At 46.5% G+C, this 18,870-nt stretch overlaps 1 protein-coding gene across 10 annotated transcripts in view; it reads right to left on the bottom strand.

Annotated features, from left to right (window-relative positions):
• Positions 1–18,870, bottom strand: part of ARID1B (AT-rich interaction domain 1B) — a 670,312-nt gene that overhangs the window by 60,051 nt on the left and 591,391 nt on the right. For 7 of the 10 annotated variants that reach the window (XM_060241209.1, XM_060241219.1, XM_060241229.1 and 4 more), the window contains 2 exons: positions 1,259–1,365; positions 406–564 (listed from right to left, as the gene is read on the bottom strand). In XM_060241209.1, coding sequence (XP_060097192.1) covers positions 406–564; positions 1,259–1,365 — 266 coding nt within the window. The remainder of the gene's footprint in view (positions 1–405; positions 565–1,258; positions 1,366–18,870) is intronic. The other 3 variants (XM_060241263.1, XM_060241273.1, XM_060241289.1) reach the window with 1 other exon arrangement.

Raw genomic sequence — 18,870 nt, 5'->3', positions numbered from 1 at the left:
AAAAACACAGTTTTGCAGAGTTTGGACCCAGTGACAGAATGTCTTCATCAACACAGTTAGCATGCCTTGTAAGCTAATGCATTATGAGAAATACATTTTATTTACAACATCTGCTGCATTACATGAAAAGCAAACTTCTGTGATATATACCAGTTCGCTTCATTAAAAATTTGGGTTGGACCAAATTTTGCCCTCAGTTAGGCCAGTGCAGTTCCCAGCTGAAGCTGAGCCAAAGGATTAGCTACACGTATATAACTAAGGGCAGAATTTAGCCTTTTCTGCATCACAATGGAAGAAAATCCTTTAGTGGATAAATAATGAAGAAAATAATCTACAAAACAAACAAGCAAGCATTAAAATATAATTAAGTACAAAAAACAAAAAACAAAAGCCAGAGCCACTTACAGGGCTTGATGGAGTCTTTGGCCAGCCTGGGCTGCCAATGCTATCACTTTCATCTCCATGAAATGAGGAGATGCTAGCAGAACTTGGGGACATTGGGGAAGGGACTGGCAGGTTGCCTGGGGTTGGGGGCTGAGAAATACCCTGAGAGCTGTAGCTATCCTGTGGTAGAGGAATAAAAAAAAGGACAAAGGCAGGGCAAACTTTATTAAAAATGAAAAAAATACATCCAGTTTAACAGACTGACCAATTTTCTTTAACTGTATAAAGTTTAAACAGAGAAAGACACACAGAGAAAAAACATACACATATAAATATATAATAATATTAAAACAACATTGTTAATATAATTTGGAAAGTTTGCTGGATGCTTGGCTATGCCACCATGCTTCCCTCAAGCTAAAATGGAGTGTCAAGCATGGGTTTCCCCTTATGAGATAAAAGGAAAAAAAATAAAGCTGTTTACCTTATTTGTATTAAATAAGGCAGGAAAGCAAAATATTAAAGTATGCTGCTGCTGAAACAGGAAGCTATAACTGAAGTAGAGAAAAATGGTTGGAAGTATCAAGACCAAGGTAAGGTCAGTTCCCCCCACCCAGCAGCTTAGCGGAACTCCCACACAAATTTCGGCTTAGATTTCTTTGCCCCCATGAGTTAAATGCCATAAGAACTAGTAACTTTCAGATCCATACAATGAAGGGAAAAAAAGAAAACAAAAGAAAAAATAGATTGCACGTGAATGGAAAAAAGCATGCAGGAGGGAACAGAAAAAAGGCAAGCTCAGATCAGAGAATGAAGGACAACACAGCAGAGTTCTGCTGCGTTAAACCACCACACATGCTGTGGAAGGAAGTACCTTTTTGCTCTCGGACTGAGGAGGTCCTTCTTCTTTTCCATCTGGTTTGAGAGATATGGGTAACTTGGACTCGCTGGGAGTCATCATATCTGTAAGACCCATAGGTGCTAATCAAAAACAGGAGACATAGTTAAGCATTAAATGGTTGGCTTCCCACTGTCTGAAATTGATGAGGGGATAAATAATGCCCCCCCTCAACCGTAGCATATGGATATCTACAGTTCTTATATTACCCAGTAACTACGTTTGAATATGTGTTAGACATCAAATAAGTGAAAAAGGTTTTCAAATCAGTGTATCATCAAAGCCACTACATAAACCTGAAATACATTTTAAGGTGAAATGTTTTATTCCCCAAATTATTACACAATTCACTTTAACTGCTTAAAGCAACATAAACCCAAATTATTTATGTCTGCAAAATGGGGGCTGGGGAATCTCATTTTCACCTCCCCCACTATTTCCTCTTTCTGAAAGTCTCCAGTCTCTTCATTTCCCTCACATCCTTCTCTTTCCTACCACCAGTCCTTACCTTTATCTGTCCCCCTTCAGTTTTCCCTCCTTTGCTACCCCTGGCAGCCTCTTCTTGGAAAAGTCTGGCACAGTTGCACATGGGGAACCTGTAAGGACTTGCTAAAGTCACTTTTCCCTGTACCCCCCTCCCCACCCTATTTCTTCTTTTCATCCTTCTGTAACCACCATATCTTCTCTCCTTCCCACACACTAACCAATATACATTTTATCTGCTTCCCTATCTTCAGCTGCATTTATTATTTATTTATTACATTTATACCCCACTTTTTTTTCACAACGGGGACCCAAAGCAATTTACATAATCCTCTTCCATTTGAGCGTCACAACAACCTTGCGAGGTTGGTTCGGCTGAGAGTGTATGACTTGCCCAAAGTGACTCAAGCAGGATTCTGTGGCAGAGTACGGATTTGAATTTGGGTCTCTCAGAACCTAATCTGAAGCTCTAACCATTACAACACACTGGATTTTGTGAGATGGCTGCTACTGAATAGTAGTGAGGAGCCAGACCCAGGTGAGCCACTGAGCTCACATGGTATCAAGTCACCTAGTGGTAGTAGCCAGGTCCAGCCCCGATTCTCCTAAAGACCGAAACAGCCCTGCAAAGGGCCCCTACCCTGCCCTACTTCCCTGTTTTTACTGGCAGAAACAAAGACTTCAATTGGCTCTACTTGTTACCTAGCAAACCCATTTGGTTTTTAAAAGCTACAAGTGTTATTTTTATTATCTGGGCTTTTAAAAAAACATTCCTCACATATATTAAGATTTCACACCTTTCTGAAAACCTTGGGCTTTGCTCATATATGTAGAAACATCTGTCTTCTCTGTTCATGCTCCAGTCTCAGGATTTTATGTATTCACAACTTTTGCCACATTGAGAATTAGATATACTGATTATATATAGGGGTGCAATACCTGGACTAGCAACCTGTAGGAAATGGGGGGCAGGGCAGCCATTGGTGACAGCATGACATCACTTCCATGGAAAACTTACAAGTGACATTACACCTCTCAAGGAATTGTTGGAAACTCTACCATAGATTCCTAGGAAGGCATGATGTCACTTACGGGTTTTCCCATTGATGTAAAACAAATTCTCCTGATTCCTGACGAGCAACATCAAGAAGAGAGGTTGGGAACAGGGGATCCCCCCCATCGGGGGCTTGCAACCCCCCCAATGACATATGCAAGACCCATTCCTGTCTCCCCCTCCCTGTTCATGTCCCCATTGCTGACACACACAGATTGGACTTTGGGCTCTGCACCAAACTCTCGCAGACATGCATCTTGTTATAGCACAGATCTATGGGCTAATAATTCATATATTACTTTATTAGTGGACAGAGGTGTGAATGATTCTCACACCAGCTAATAAATTAAGGTCTGAATTTGACCTTATGATCTGTTATTTGAAGCACAATGAAATCCTTATTATTATGCAGTAAAATATCCCATAATGTTTCTCTGAACCTCTTAAATTATCAAATCCCAGGCCTGTAACATACTCAATTGCAGCTACACTCTTCCCCTTGTAAATTATTCTGTAGAGCTGCTCTGTGGTTGACGTGGGCATTCAACTCTTTTCCTTCTTAAAAGAGTCAGCTGGGAACACAGCTGAATAGATAATTCTCAGTCAAGGTAACACTTCTGTAACACTCTACAAATGTGTGCCAAAGAAAATGTTCATTTTTTTTAGTGTTTTGAAGGTGTGAGAATTATATTACAGAGCCATTGTTCCACTTTTCTTGAATTCCCAGTTCACAATAAAGGCAAAAAGAAGTACTCAGATCAAAGATATTCAATGCATTTACTATGCACACACACTTATACACATACATAAACAGTATGAGATTTTTGTTTCAAATTCCAAAACAGTTTTCACTGCATATTTCTTTTGTATTAGTTTTTAAAAGTTTAGCTCATCCCTTATCAAGGGCCTTAGGCCACATCACAATACTTGCAAATCTGGTTCAAGTACTACCACAAACATCTTTTTTGGCCTTGTCTGTCTTTCTACTTCTATCTCAAACTCTGCTGCCAGAGTCATCAACCTCCCATCACTTAGGCATGAGAAAACCCACCTCAAATCCTGGCAATGGTTTATCCAAATCCAGCACAGACTCCTTGTACTTACCTTCAAAGCTCTAGAGAGTCCAGTTCCACTCTGTCTTTCAGCCAGTGCTATTTATTATATGTCTGCCTATGATTTTCTGCTCCACCAACTTTATCACCCTCAGCTGTCTGAATGACTCTTGATCTGTAATGTGCACATTCTCCCTTGGTACCTTCTAAATATGGAGCTCCCATTGACTTTACTTCTTGTTCCATGTTTTCAACTATAACCAACTTCATGCTTAAACTGCTCACACTCTTCTCTTCTCTTCTCTTTCTATTTCCTGCCACAAGGAATGCTATCTTCCCCATTATTTATTACAGATTGTAAGCTAAAGCAAGGAACCTATTGTTTTTTTTTACTATGAAACTATATTGCACCAAATACAAAGATGGGACTATATATGCACTGTATGAGAAACAGCACATTCCTAATGGCCTTCCAGAATAAAGACTAGGGATGTGCACACAAAAAAGGAGGGGGTGTTGGATTTAGGTATATTGGATTTGGGATTCCCAAACAATTTGGGATTCCTGGAAAAAAACAAATTCCAATACTGGTATGATATTTAGATTCCTTTTTTAAAAAAAAATCCCAAATATTTGGGCTCCATTATATTCCATGGGACCATTATAGTCAGTAGGGAATCTAGCTGGGGTTTTTTGAGGTAGAGGCACCAACATTTTAACATACCTTCTAGTGGCTCTCCTCAAAACACCCTCCAAGTTCCAAAACAATTGGACCAGGGGATCCAATTTTATGGGCCACCAAAGAAGGTGCCCCTATCCTCCATGGTTTCCAATGGTGGGGATAACCAGCCAAAAATAAATAAATAAATAAAATACTGTTGTCAAATCAAGAGAGTTTCTGCGGTATAAACTGAAGGCAGGAAATTTTTTTCCAAGTACAGCAGAACCAGTGGATATACAGAGTGCCCAGTAGAACCAGTGCCATGGTGGCAATGCCAGTTCAACAGCTCCAAGATGGGTGTGTGTGCAAGTACAGTGCAGACAGTGCACGTACAGAATGCCTTGAATAACCAGTACATGTACAGAGTGCCCAAAGAACGTGCCTCCATCCTCCATTGTTTTCAGTGGAAGAAAAAAGAAAGCATGTAAGGTAAGGCACTGGGCTTTGCTGGGCACTAGTACATTGCACTGGTACTGTTCAACACTCTATATATGCCTGGGCTACGCTTGGCTTGGAACCTCCCTTCCTTGGATTTGTTGAGCTGGCATTGCCACAGTGGCACTGGTTCTCAACGAATGCCCCCCACCTTCAGTTTCTATTGCAGGAACTCTCTGGTTTGACATCAGTCCCTACTTTTTTTTGCTTCTGTTTTTCCTCTCCACTGAAAATAATGGAGGCTGGAGGCATCTTCTTTGGGGGCCTATAGAATGGGATCCCCTGGTTCAATGTTTTTGAAACTCTTTTTTTTTGGGGGGGGGGTCTTTTGAGTAGAGGCACCAAAAGCTATGCTGAAAATTTGGTGCCTCTACCTCAAAAAACAGCCTCCTTGCATATCCCAGACAGATTCCCCATTTAAGCCTCTGAGGATCACTGACTATAATAGTCCCCATTGGGTATGATGGACTAAAGGTATCACGGCCCCTTTAAATGCATTTATGAAGCTGCAGCTTCACCTAGAATGTTTAAAGAGAGTGCACAATCTTTAATGCCATTTTACTGTTGACTATCCTGTTTTCCAGGATTATTCAGGATGGGCTATGCTCAATAGCTGAAAATATACCCTCCCTATATCTGGCAGAAAGAATAGCTGATAAGTACTGATAAGAGCCAAATGCACACCCTTACTAAAGACTTCACTGCTGAAGTTGCTAGGCTATGATGAACTATATTATACATTGTAGCTGCTAGGGAAAGGCTGCTTTTGTCTCATATCTTATTAATTATTTTGAAGGTTTCTGATTTTATGTTATTAAATTGTATTGTGAGCTACAATTAGTAGCTTTAGTTGAAAGATGGTTAAAAACACTACCCTAAATAAATATGCACATATATAACTTCATCTTATATCAAAGGAATACAGAGTGATAAAACCAAGTGTAAAGTGTATATATATTCTACACAGCACTTTGTTTTTGATATGGAAATACTGTCTCACTATGAGTTACACTTCACTTTCTTTGTTTCCACCCTGGAATCACAAGTCAACAAATCTCAACACAGTCGCATTAGTTGGTGGGCAAAAGGAATTGTACATTTGCTATGGAACATACAGACTGTCTAATTAAAACAGCACATTTCTGTAACCATACCAAATAAAGGGAGGGATAAATAAAAGTGGATGGCAAAATGTGATAGATATTGGAGAATTGTAAAACATCAGCTTGATTGTTATTGGGCTGCTTTGCTTCTCTGAACAGCCGTGGCCGCCTTCTCGGCAGCCAACATGTGGGAGAACAAGCCAAAGGGGAAGGAGGGAGTTTTAAAAACACTTCACAGATTGCCCACTACAAAATGATTATTGCACATATTCATGTATTACTATGTCTTTGAAAATAATTAGTTTTAATTACAGTAGTGAGAGAGTGAGCAAGACTCTGGCGAATAAGCTGGCAAGCTTCGTGGTGCTAATTTGCTAATATCTTTAGCATCACAGCACTGCAGGTTGGGAGAATGGCTCTGCCAAAATACCTACCCAGCCATGTGCCATATGAGTTTATAGCTAACAACATATTCAATATTCATCCCTGAACTGCCAGAGGTTTCTAAGGGTTCATTTTTATGTTGTTATGGTGCATTTGCAGCCCAATCAAGCTTTAAAAGTCATCATCATGCAGAATTATTACTTAGCTTTTAAAAAATACCACTTAAGAGTCTTAAATACATTAAGAAAGGGAAGCAATGTCCTTTTCCTGACAATGTAATGATGACTGATAAAAGTTTATTGGGATCAGTTAAACATTCTAGTCAATGAATCAATGTAAACCCACAGCTAAGTAATCGAAGACACTGAATGCACAAGGCCACCTGAATTGCAACCCTGAACTAATTTATATATTCCATGGGTGGTCTCTAGGGCTGAATTAGAAGGGCATTTGGTGGCTGGCACATATTTCATATCAAAACGAGACTGCTCTGTTGCTAGTATAAATGATTCACCAATTTACTTGAGCAGTTGTGTGTAAAGCCACCACAGATCTGAGTGCAGCTGTTTGAGCAAGTGGCATATTATTCAAGCCACCACTGGTCACATAGTAAACTGTGGGTGGAAATAAACACTTGGGGGGGGGGACTGAATAATTAGTTAGAGGCCTTCCATATGTATTGCTACCGTGGCTTCTGATGCACATCTCCATCTGCATCATGGTAGTCATCATAATAACTAGCTGCCTGTTACTATAGCTGGACTAAGATAACTGTGTTATCTAAAGAGGGAAGTATCACTTCATTTTCTAAACAGATGATAAGAAAGCCTTTGCTTCAACCTGTCAAATGAATATTCTCAAGTGATTTGCGGCAGGCATCCCTTTGCTTTCTAGCCCAGTGGGCATTATTTTGACTGCCATTCCCAAGTAGTGGAAAAACACAGTTGTCCCAAACTGTGGTAAATTAAGGCAAGCATGTGTGCAAACACTCATGTATCCACACTCTTCTTCCATGATTCTGAAGATTTCCTAGTCACAATCCAGAAAGTTTAACCAGTAGTATTCAAGCATTATAGTTAGGGTTCCCAAGTCCATCCCCAGAAATATCTGGGGACTTTGGGGGTGGAGCCAGGAAACTTTGGGGGTGGAGCCAGGAGACACTGGGGTGGAGCTAGGTGGAGGCGGGCCGGGGACGTGGAGGCCGGCCGGGGCTCGCCGTTTCCTCCCCCTCCCCTCCGCTTCCACCCCAGAAGCGGAGCGGGCGAGGCGGCAGCGGCACGGCGGCCTTTTCTCCGCTCGCCGTGGCTGCTCCTCGTGCACGTCGAGGCCTTGGGGGCGCAGCTGGGGCTCCAGCGCCTCCAGGGCCAGGCTCAGGGCGGGTTGGATGCGCGGCCAGGCCCAGGGGTAGCCAAGGTTGCGCTCCGGCAGCAGCACCCCCACCGTCACCTCCACCGTCGGGGCGGCGCTGGCTTTGGCGGCCACGGAGGAGGGCACCTCCAGCAGGGTTACCAGTAGGGCCCCGAGGAGCAGCGGCCTCCGCGGCGCCATGGACGGGGCGGGTGAGGAGCTCTCGGAAACAGCAGCTGCAGAAGCCAGAGAGAGCTCGTCTGTGGGGGAAAGGCGCCCCCCCTCCCGCCGGATGTCTGGGCAGGGGCGGGGCCAAGTTGGACGTGGCCACCCCTCTGCGCCCTCGGGCGCAGCCATCCCAGACCCAGGACTGGCTGAGGCAGGCAGGAACCAGAGCTGAAGGCCGAGCAGCGCTCAGCCTTCTGAGCCCGCCCCCCCTTGCCCACTGAGCTGTCGAGGATTGTTAATAGATCCGCCCAGGGTAGCAGCCACGGCTAGCGGAGAAGAGGCCGCCGCGCCGCTGCCGCCTCGCCCGCTCCGCTTCTGGGGTGAAAGCCGAGGGGGGGGTGGAGGCGGGCCGGGGGCGTGGGGAGCCGCGAGTCCGGGTCCTAGAAGGGCCCGGATTCGCGGCTCGCCATGCTCCTGGCCTGCCTCGCCCTCCTCTGCGCTGCTGCCGCCTCTTGGCTGCTCCTCTGAGATGGGCTCAGCCTGGGCTCATCTCGGAGAAGCAGCTGTGGTGGGAGGGGAGGGGGCAGCAGCGGCGCAGCGGCCTCGCCGGCTCCGGGATGCGGCGGCTCGCCATGCTCCCCGGCACCGTTTCCACCCCCTCCCCCCGCTTCCGTTTTTTGGGGGAGCGGGGGAAGAGGGTGGAAATCCTGGGGTCCCCCGCCAGGGCGGGAGGGTTGGGAAGCCTAATTATAGTTGTATTCTCTTCTTCCTTCAAAGAGCATGGCATCAGAGCAACCTTGTAAAGAACTCTGATTGAAAACAAATTACTTGGTCAAGTTCTTCTGAGTTATATCACCAATCTATCTAAGCCTAGTATTGCATGTGCTGAGAGCTAGTGGCTCCCTAGCATTTTAGGTAGTGTTCTCATCTGTTCTTGAGAGCATTTTAAGTGGAGCTTCTGGGGAATAAACATAGGAGACTGAAAAATGTTGGACTGGAACAAAGAATTAAGAATAACTGCCCAGAGGCAAAGACTACCACACAACAAACAAACACTCCCTCAAAACAAAAACCCATGCCTGTCTTTTTTTTTTTTACCAGACCATGACTCTTTCTTTCAAGCATTCATAAGAACATGTGAAGGCATGTTGGATAACGCCGAAGTCCCGTCCAGTTCAACGCTCTGTCCCACAGTGGCCCAAACCCAGGTGCCATCAGGAGGCCCACCAGCAGGGTCAGAACTTCAGAAGTCCCCCACTCTTGTTCACCAAGAATACACAGAGCATCACTGACCCAAACATAGTATTCCATCTATACCATGTGGCGAATAGAAAAGAGTAAGAGACCAGTAGCACCTTGAAGACAAAATTTGTGGTAAAGAGCTTTTGTGAGTCATTGCTCACTTCTTAAAATACCAGTAACCACTAATGAACTTCAGCTCTTTATGTTTATCCAGTCCCTTTTTGAAGCTGTTCATGCTTGTAGCCGCCACCACCACTTCCTGTGGCAGAGAATTCAACATGCTAATTACTCTTTAATTCCTACAAAGTAATAAATAGGGGATCTGAAAAGATGAATTCAGAATTTGGAATCAACTTTACATATTGGCAGTACCTTGTTGCCTGACCTAATAATCTTTTTCAAGATGAACTTAATCATGGCATAGAATTCCTTATTCATGGCATTGAAAACAGTTACTATCAGGACTTTTTTTGAGGAGCAATGCACAGGAACACAGTTCCGGCTGGCTTGGCATTGGGAGTGTGGCCTAATATACAAATGAGTTCCTGCTGGGCTTTTTCTACAAAAAAGCTGTGTGTGAAACAATGGTGACATCAGGGGTGTGGCCTAATATGCAAACGAGTTCCTGCTGGACTTTTTCTACAAAAAAAGCCCTGATTACTATATATATATATATATATATATATATATATATATATATATATATATATATATATATATATATATATATATGCATAATTCTTTGTTTGCCTAGGTTGTCTCTCCCACAAAATGACTGGGAACCATGGTACATACACAGAGCTCAGGATCAGGGCATATATCTACAGTTTTGGAATGCAGCTGTTGAGGAAGTAATCAGTAGCAAAACTGCAAGACCAAAGAATGTTTGATGTCAACCGAGTTTTTAAAAGCAAAATGAAAAGAGTGATACTTTAATAGAATTAATTAGGAAAAACTAATTGCATTACAGGTATATTGCCATACATTTAGCAATATTATACTGTTTTGCTTTTTTTTACTTTAAGATTGAATTGATCTCCAATAGGGGGAGCAACTAAAAATCCTGCTCTGCATGGAATAAAATCTTAGTATGTGCTTCATGTCTCTACAAAGAAATTCCACTACTGCTTACCATATTTTTTCCTTGGCACAATAACTGAAAAAACGTTGCCATATTCATATTCATGCTGACTCTATTTAAATAATTGCTTGCTCATGGAAGCCTGTGACAATTTGTCATTTTTCAAGAGACTTTTTAGAGGGGGGATTCTTCTATATGATCTGTAACTTATATGTTTTCATAATGGAACTGAGATTTTTCAAGTATAAACTTGTGTCTGTAGCACCAAATAAATTCACCTGGTGGGTCTACAATGGTTATCTTTTGCTTGCCCTTTTCCTACTCCGTGGGCGGCTTGGGGCATGGAACAAAGTGAGCCATCTTGGTGAAGAGGTCCACCATCATCAGGATGTAAGTGTGCCCCTTGGACCTGGGGAGCTGGGTGATGAAGTCCAGGGAGACGGTGTCCCAGGGTCCTGCAGGCGTGGGCAGGGGATGCAAAATCCCTGGGGGTTTGGCTGGTACATCCTTGGCCCGCTGGCAGACCTCACAGGAACTGACATAGCAGGCCACGTCGGCATGGACGCGAGGCCACCAGAACTCCCGCGTGAGCAGGGTCTTGTGTTGGCCGAAGTTCCCCACAGGAGGGAAGTCGTGGGTCAGGCAGAGCACGTTGGCCCGGAAGGGCCCTGGAAGCACATATAGGTGCCCACGGTGCAGGAGGAGACCTTGGCGGGTAGAGGGGTCCCTGGCCGGGCCATCTTGCACTTCCAGGAGGCGTTGATGAGCCCAGGGGTCTTGGGCCTGGGTGGTCTGGATGTCTGCAGCCAAGGTCGGGTGAGTCGTGCTGGCAGCGAAGACCGAGGGTGCAAGGATGAGCCCAGTTGGGATCTCCTCTGTTAGAGGCACAGCGTACTCCGGTTTTTGGGAGAGGACGTCCGCTTTTCGGTTAAGCAGGATGCAGGTGATCTGGAAGTCAAACTGGGAACAGAAGAGGGACCACCGGATCTGACACTGGGTGAGGTGTCGAGCAGTTTGTAGGTGCTCCAGGTTCCGATGGTCAGTCAGGACCTGGACGGGGTGGCGGGCCCCTTCAAGGTGATGCCTCCAAACCATGAAGGCGGTCTTGATGGCCAGGAGTTCCCGCTCTCAGATGGAGTAGTTGCGCTCTGCGGGCATCAGCTGCCATGAGTAGTATGCGCAGGGTTGTAGCAGTTGGGAGGGGTCCTCCCGCTGGGATAGCACTGTGCCAAGGGCCACGCTGGAGGCGTCAGTCTCTACTGTGAACAGCAGCTGCGGGTCTGGTTAGCGCAGGAGCAGCTCAGTGGTGAAGCTGGTTTTCAGGGTGGTGAAGGCATGGTCTGCCTCTGGAGTCCAGTGAAATGGCTCTTTGGGCCGGAGGAGCTGGGTCAGAGGCGTGGTTACGTTGGCATAGGCAGAGATGAACTGGCGGTAATAATTGAAAAAGCCAAGGAACTGCTGTATGTCCTTGTGGTTCTGCAGCATCAGCCAGGTCAGGACTGCCTTGACTTTGTTTGGGTCCATCCAAGTCCCATGGGGTGAGACGATGTGGCCAAGGAACTTGACTGCTGTTAACTCAAAGGCACACTTCTCTAGCTTGGCGTAGAGATCATGCTCACACAGGCGTTGCAGGACCTGGCAGACGTGCCCTGCGTGCTGGGTGGGGCTTTGGGAATGAATTAAAATGTAATCTAAATAAATGATCACAAAGCAGTCGAGTACATCACAGAAGATGTCGTTCATCAGCCTTTGGAAGACATCGGGCGCGTTGGTCAGGCCGAAGGGCATCAAGAGATACTCGTATTGGCCATAGAAGGTCCCGAAAGCTGTCTTCCATTCGTCTCCTGTGCGGATCCGCACCAAGTTGTACATGCCCTGGAGGTCTAGCTTGGTATAGACCTGGGCCCCCTTAAGGCGATCCAGTAGTTCTGGGATCAGTGGCAAAGGGTAGTGGTCCCGGACAGTGATTTTGTTCAGGGCCCGGTAGTCATTGCAGGGCCAGAGCTCGCCTCCTTTCTTCTTGACAAAGAGAACAGGGGCGGACAGCGGGGACGTAGATGGATGCATGAAACCCCGTTCCAGGTTTTTGGCGAGAAAGTCCTGCAGGGCTGCTAGCTCCAGTTCGGACATAGGGTAGAGCCGCCCCATAGGCAGGGGTGCCCCTGGTACCAAATTGATGGCGCAGTCATAAGGCCGGTGCGGGGGGAGCTGGTTGGCCCCCTGTTCCTCAAAGACATCTGCAAAGTCTGTGTAGGCCGGGGGAAGTAGAGGACTAGCAGCCGGGGTGACGGCGGCTAGGGTGGCCTACCGGCCCGCGTGAGGACAAGGGTCCTTGAAGCTCAGCTTTCCCTGTGCTCAGTCCACTAGAGGGTTGTGCTTTACAAGCCAGGAGAGTCCCAGAATGAGGGGAAAGCGGGGCATGCGAGCAACATGGAATTGTACTTGCTTGTGATGGTGTTGGATCTGGAGTGTGACCTGGTGGGTCTCCTGTGTCATCGGACCGGAGCGGAGGAGGCGCCTGTCGATGGCTCTGACCAGAGTCAGGGTGTCTTTGTCCTACACTGGGATCTGGTGTTGCTTCACTCAGGGGTGGCCCCGGAGTCGACCATGGTGTAGACAAACAGCCAGTGCCCGTCTGGCAAGCCGAGTGTGACCGGTACAAGGAACGGGCCCTGGCTAGTAACGTAGGGTTCAGGAGACCCCGCTAGGTGCCCCAAGTTGGGCGGTCCACTCAGACTTGGGGCTGGTCTTTTACTGGCGGCTATGGCACAGTATTGGACTGGGTGAACTTGGCGGGGCAGCTGGAGGAGAAGTGCCCTGCCCCTCCACAGTACAGGCAGAGATTCTGTGAGCGGCGCCATCCTTTTTCCTTGGGGATGAGCAGCGGTCATGTAGCCCCGAGTTGCATAGGTTCAGGGTCATCAGTCTCAGGACTGGTGTGCAATGGGGTTGTCACTGTCGCTAAGTGGCGGGGCAGCTGAGAGGGACAGGCGCTGCTTCACACTTGGCAGCGCCTTTCCAGGCGGCCACGATGTGGAGACACAGCGTGATTAGGCCTTGCAGTGTGGCCGATAGGTCTACTCATGCCAGCTCATCAAGGACTTCATCAGCCAGCCCCTCTGTATACTGGTCCATGAGGGCAGCCTCATTCCAGGCCAGGTCTTGGGCCAGAAGCTTGAACTCGGTGGAGTACTGGGAAACCGAGTCCCTACCCTGCTTCAGAGTCTGGAACTTCCGACTGGCGGTGGCTGCTTGCTGGGGGTTAGCAAAGGCTACCGCCATATGATCCAGAAAGCCCTGGTAGTCAGTCAGCAGGGGTGATGGGGCTAGAAGCAAGGGGGTAGCCCATTTAGCTGCCTGCTCCTTTAAGAGGCTGACAATAAAGCATAGCTTGGTCTTTTAGTTGGGGAAGTCTCCGGCATGTAATTCAGATTTTATAATTTTTATTGATTTTAACTACAAAGAGAAGAAGCAGAAGCATAGATACATAAAAGGGAGGAAGGGCATATACAGAATGCGAAAAACAGAAACAAAGAAAAATACAAATATATCAGTTATAATTCTACCTCCAAATAAAATACCCAATTCGTTCTACCTGCAAGTATAAAGTTCTCCATATATTTTACCATCTTTGTCTTTCATTTTAAATTTTTTTTACTGAACTATTACTTGCAATACAAGTCTAAATGATTCTTCTTCAACACAAATAAGTATAAAAAAAGTCAGAGGAATCTCAACATAGAACTGGCTGCTTTAGCTTAAGCATCTTGAAAGCACAGACTAACTTGTTAGTTTAACAATATCCTCATTAAAATAAACACATAAAATTCATATCTTTATCCTAAACAAGCTAAAAAAAATACAACATAATAGTTTGTCTATCTCAATATAAACAATTTCTCCAGAGAAGCGTATTAAAAGCAAATCTGCCAGATTACAAAATAATTGTGCTGTCTACCTTTTTAACAATTAATCCAACTCTTATATCCCCATTGCTCTAGAAAAAACAACTTAATATAACCCAAAAATCTCACAACCTTTAAAAGTCACATATCTGTTCTTATTAAGAGTTCCATACCCAACTACCCACAAAGATAGAGACAGTTCAAGAAACCCTTCTTCCTAAAAAAAAAATCTATCTTCTGATTTATAACTAAAATGCACCTTCTCTCTCCTTAATACAGTCTGAGACAAATATCTTTATCCTTAACAGGCTAAAAATAGAACACAATGATTTATCTATCTCATTATAGACAATTTATTTAAACAAACATATTAGAAGGAGATCTACTAATTTACAAAATAATTATGGTGTCTACCTTCTTAACAATTACAGACTAGCTTGTAGGTTTACCTATATTGATAGTTGTCAAGCATCTTGTTTCTTTATTAGTATGCCTGTATTGTTAACTGTGATTCTACTGTATTGCACATCAAAGCCATGTAACCTCTTCCTTAATTCTCACTAGTAGCAAATGCAGGAATGTCCTCTTTGAAGATAAGGCCTCCTGGGTCGCTTTCCCAGGCGCAGACCTGGACCCAGGATGCTGCTAAACCGCAAGAATAGATAAAGTAACAAGCGTGTGAATCTCACACGCCTGAGTAGAAATTCCTAAACTATCTTTGATGTGCTCCTTAAAGCTAGCATTCTGGAGTTAAACTGTATCACTTCCAATCTGGTGCCTATTCAAGCACAATGGATTTCAATAAACCAATACTTTGTTTCAAAATCAACGGCTGGTTATTTTGAGATCTGATGCTTGACATTTTGGAAGTGATCCTTAAAAAGTTCAACTGACCTGGCAACTTTCAAGCCGAATGGCTGAAGAAGCACCAGCTAACGGTGAACTGATCAATCCGTTGGAGAGAATAGAGGTGCGGACCCCCCCCCCCCCGTGGCACATCACCGACGCGAGGCGAGTCACGGGGTTCGGGTCCCCTCTACACGTACAACAACTGTTCATCACCCCACAAAAGTGGGAGCCGCAAACCTCCACTACCCTGATGGACGAAGCTCCGGCTCACCGGGAGGTCATACTAACCCAACCATCCCGCGGAGGACGAGGTGGCGGAGCACCAGGGGGAGATCAGGAGGGCTGCCCTCTGAAGGACGGAGATGGATGTAAAGAACCTCAGCCCAATGATGGCGGTGGAGCACCACCGGGTTCCGACTCTGAAGGGGAGGATGGAGGCAAAGGTCCAGGGGAACCAGGCATCCTGGAAACGGTGAGAGAGGAGATGGTAACAATGGCAAGAGGGCTGAGGGACGAGATCCAGGCCAATGCTGTGTTCATGGCCCGAGAGATGCAGAGGCAGATCGATCGCCTGCTGAGACCAGATCCGAGGGGAATACCGGGAATCCCAGTAGGGGCACCACTGGTGGCGTCGCCTGCTCCACCGGTGGCACTGCCAGTCCCGCCGGCAGGGCAGCCCCTGGCCCCAGGCCCCGGCACCCCAGCCAATGATGCCAAGTCCTCGAGACTATGGGAGAGGGAGGGACCTGGATGCCACCTTCGATGGCGACCCCGAAGAAGTGGAATACTTCTTGATTCAAGACAAAAGTTACATGCACTATTGGGGGAACACGTTCCCAGACAAGTTCAGCACGGTAGACTACCTGGGATCCAAGCTGAAAGGAGCGGCCAGAAGATGGTACGTGAGCCTGTATGAGACGAGGGGCCCTGGGCTGGACACCATGGCCGGGTTCCTGCAAGCACTGCTCACCCAGTATGAAGACCCCCTGCAAGAAACCAGGGCCATCACTGCGCTACGGGAGATGCGACAGGGGTCGAAGTCGGTGCGTGAGTATGCGGCCGACTTTAGAGCCAATTCCGCTAAGGTTCGGGGTTGGAACGAGCTGATGATGATTGAGCAGTTCCAGAGGGGCCTGAACGCAAGCTTGCTGGATCGGGCCCTGCAGCAGGCGTGCCCTACCACGCTGGTTGGGTGGGTGCAGCTAGCAGGGGAAGTAGAAAGCAATGTGAAACGAGTGGCCCTACAAAGCCAAATGCAGCAGGGGAGTAAGGGGGGACGTGAGTCTTGGTCGGGGGCAAAACCAAATGGCAAGAAGGGCTTACAGATAAGGGGAGCCACCAAAACTCCACCCGTTCGCAAGTGCTACCGATGTGGGGATCCGAATCACCTGGCGGCAGAATGCCCTGAGAAACCTTGAGCCCCCCCCCTTACTCTGAAACCTTCAGCCACAACGCCTAAGAGGACATCGACCCACATCAAGGAGTCGGTAAGGGGGAGCACCGCCGCCTCCGGCATTCCCGAGGAGGAGATCATCATCCTGGATGAGCTGAGCGAGGTGTCTTGGGAAATGGAGCTGGCAGGAAACAAGGACGACCTGCACTGAAAGGTGCCAAGCAGCAGGTCGTGGATCTAATGGCACCACTGAGGGTGAGAATAAAGGGGTCTTAATTTTTTGTCCCATTGACTTTACTAAATCCAAAGCTCAAGAGGTTTATACACTCACGAGCCCTAACTGACTCAGGGTGTACGAGGGAAATAATTACCCCCAAATTGGTGGGCACCCTTGGACTCACGCGAACCACGCTACCCCACCCCATCCAATTTGAACAGATGGATGGGACCGTGACGAGGGGAGAACCGTGCGTGGAACAAACCCAGATGGTGCCGGTAGGCATAGAGAACCACTGGGATACAGAACTGTTTGTAATTGCCCTGTTGGCCTCATTCGATATAGTCCTAGGGGTAGGCTGGTTGGCCAAACACGAGCCGGACATTAAGTGGGGGGGATCAGATTATAGACTTCACAGACAGTAAGTGCAAGCGTCACCAGTGGGTCAAAACGTGGGGACCCGAACCCTCCCCCCTAGGAATGAGAAGATGTGTGTGGCTGTGGAGGAAGTCCGGGCCATCCCCAAAGAATACAGAGATTTGAAAAAAGTATTCAGTGAGGAGGAAGCTAATGAACTCTCCCCTCATAGAAACACAGATTGTGCGACTGAACTCATTCCCAGACAAGAACTGCCTAAGGCAAAACTATATTACATGGGGTAGGCGGAAAAGGCGGAACTAAGAAAGTTCATAGAGAAAAACCTCAAAAGAGGTTTCATTCGCCCTGCAACCACCCCACATGCCGCACCGGTACTTTTCCAGAAAAAAAAAGGACGTGAGTCTTAGACTTTGCACAGATTTTTGAGGGATAAATGGGATTTCAACTTCCAACGCCTACCCCATCCCCCTGCTTCGAGACTTATTAAGCACGGTCTCAGAAGGGACAACCTTTACCAAACTGGATTTGAGAGACGCGTACTTCAGGGTACGCATTAAGGAGGGGGATGAGTGGAAGACAGCTTTTAACACTCCAATGGGCCAATCTGAGTATTTGGTGATGCCATTTGGTATACAAGGAGCACCTGGGGTGTTTATGAACTTTATCAATGAGGTCTTGAGAGAGTACTTATATAAAGGGGTGGTGGTGTACCTAGATGACATAATTATTTATTCAAATAATTTAAAGTCACACGTGAACCTGGTGAGAAAAGTACTCTCCACTTTGTATGAGGATAAACTGTATGCCAAACTGTCTAAGTGCAAATTCCAGAAAACAGAGTTGGACTATTTGGGATTTAGAGCGTCCGGTAAGGAGCTAGCCATGGACCCAGCTAAAATATAAGCGGCGTTGGACTGGGAACCCCCCAAGGACACGTAGACAGTTACAATCATTTATCGGATTCGCAAATTTTTATAGGACCTTCATTCAGGGGTTTGCCCAAGTCATGCTGCCTCTAACAGATCTCCTAAAGTCCAAAGGGAAAGGGCCAGAGGCGAAAAAAACGGGAGCCAAGTTAAGCTAAAGAGACTGTTTACAAGTGAACCTGTGTTAAGCCACCCCGACGAGCTCCGGCCCTTCGTGGTGCAATGAGACGCTTCCGACATGGCGGTAGGAGCAATACTCATGCAGGCGGATGAGGAGGGGAGACTGCACCCCTGCGCCTACATTTCTAAAAAATCCTCACGAACAGCGCAATTGGTCTGTGTGGGACAAAGAGGCGTTTGCTGTGACTTTTGCTTTAAAAATCCTGGCTCGAGGGAGCGAGAGTGCCCTTCGAGATTTGGACTGACCACAAAAACTTGGAAGCGCTAACGAGGTGCTGAAAACTAACCGAGAAACAAATTTTTTTGCTAAAATCAACTTCACTCTCAAACATATTCCGGGCTTGAAAAACTTTTTAGTGGACGCCCTGTCCAAGTTGCCTCAACATGACAGACAGAAGGAGGAGGTGATAGACTCTATAATCCCCCCAGCCATGTTACCGAAGCAGTCATTACCTGTTCCGGAAAGAAAAGAGAACTGACAGAACCTTTGGGGGGGGTAATCGATTGATAGAGGCGGTCGAATTAGAAGGGGCAGAGAAGCCGGAGGGAATCAGCAAAGGACAGGGCAGGTTCTGGTACCATGAAGGGAAACTCTAAGTACCCAAAAGCCTCAGGAGAGAGGTGCTACAATATTGCCATAATAGCAAATTTTCAGGCCACTATGGATATA

Source organism: Heteronotia binoei, chromosome 1 (genome assembly GCF_032191835.1).
Source record: "Heteronotia binoei isolate CCM8104 ecotype False Entrance Well chromosome 1, APGP_CSIRO_Hbin_v1, whole genome shotgun sequence".
Taxonomy (NCBI): Eukaryota; Metazoa; Chordata; class Lepidosauria; order Squamata; family Gekkonidae; genus Heteronotia; species Heteronotia binoei.
The sequence above is the reverse complement of the archived record's forward strand: the minus strand, read 5'-3'. Positions and strand labels throughout refer to the sequence as shown.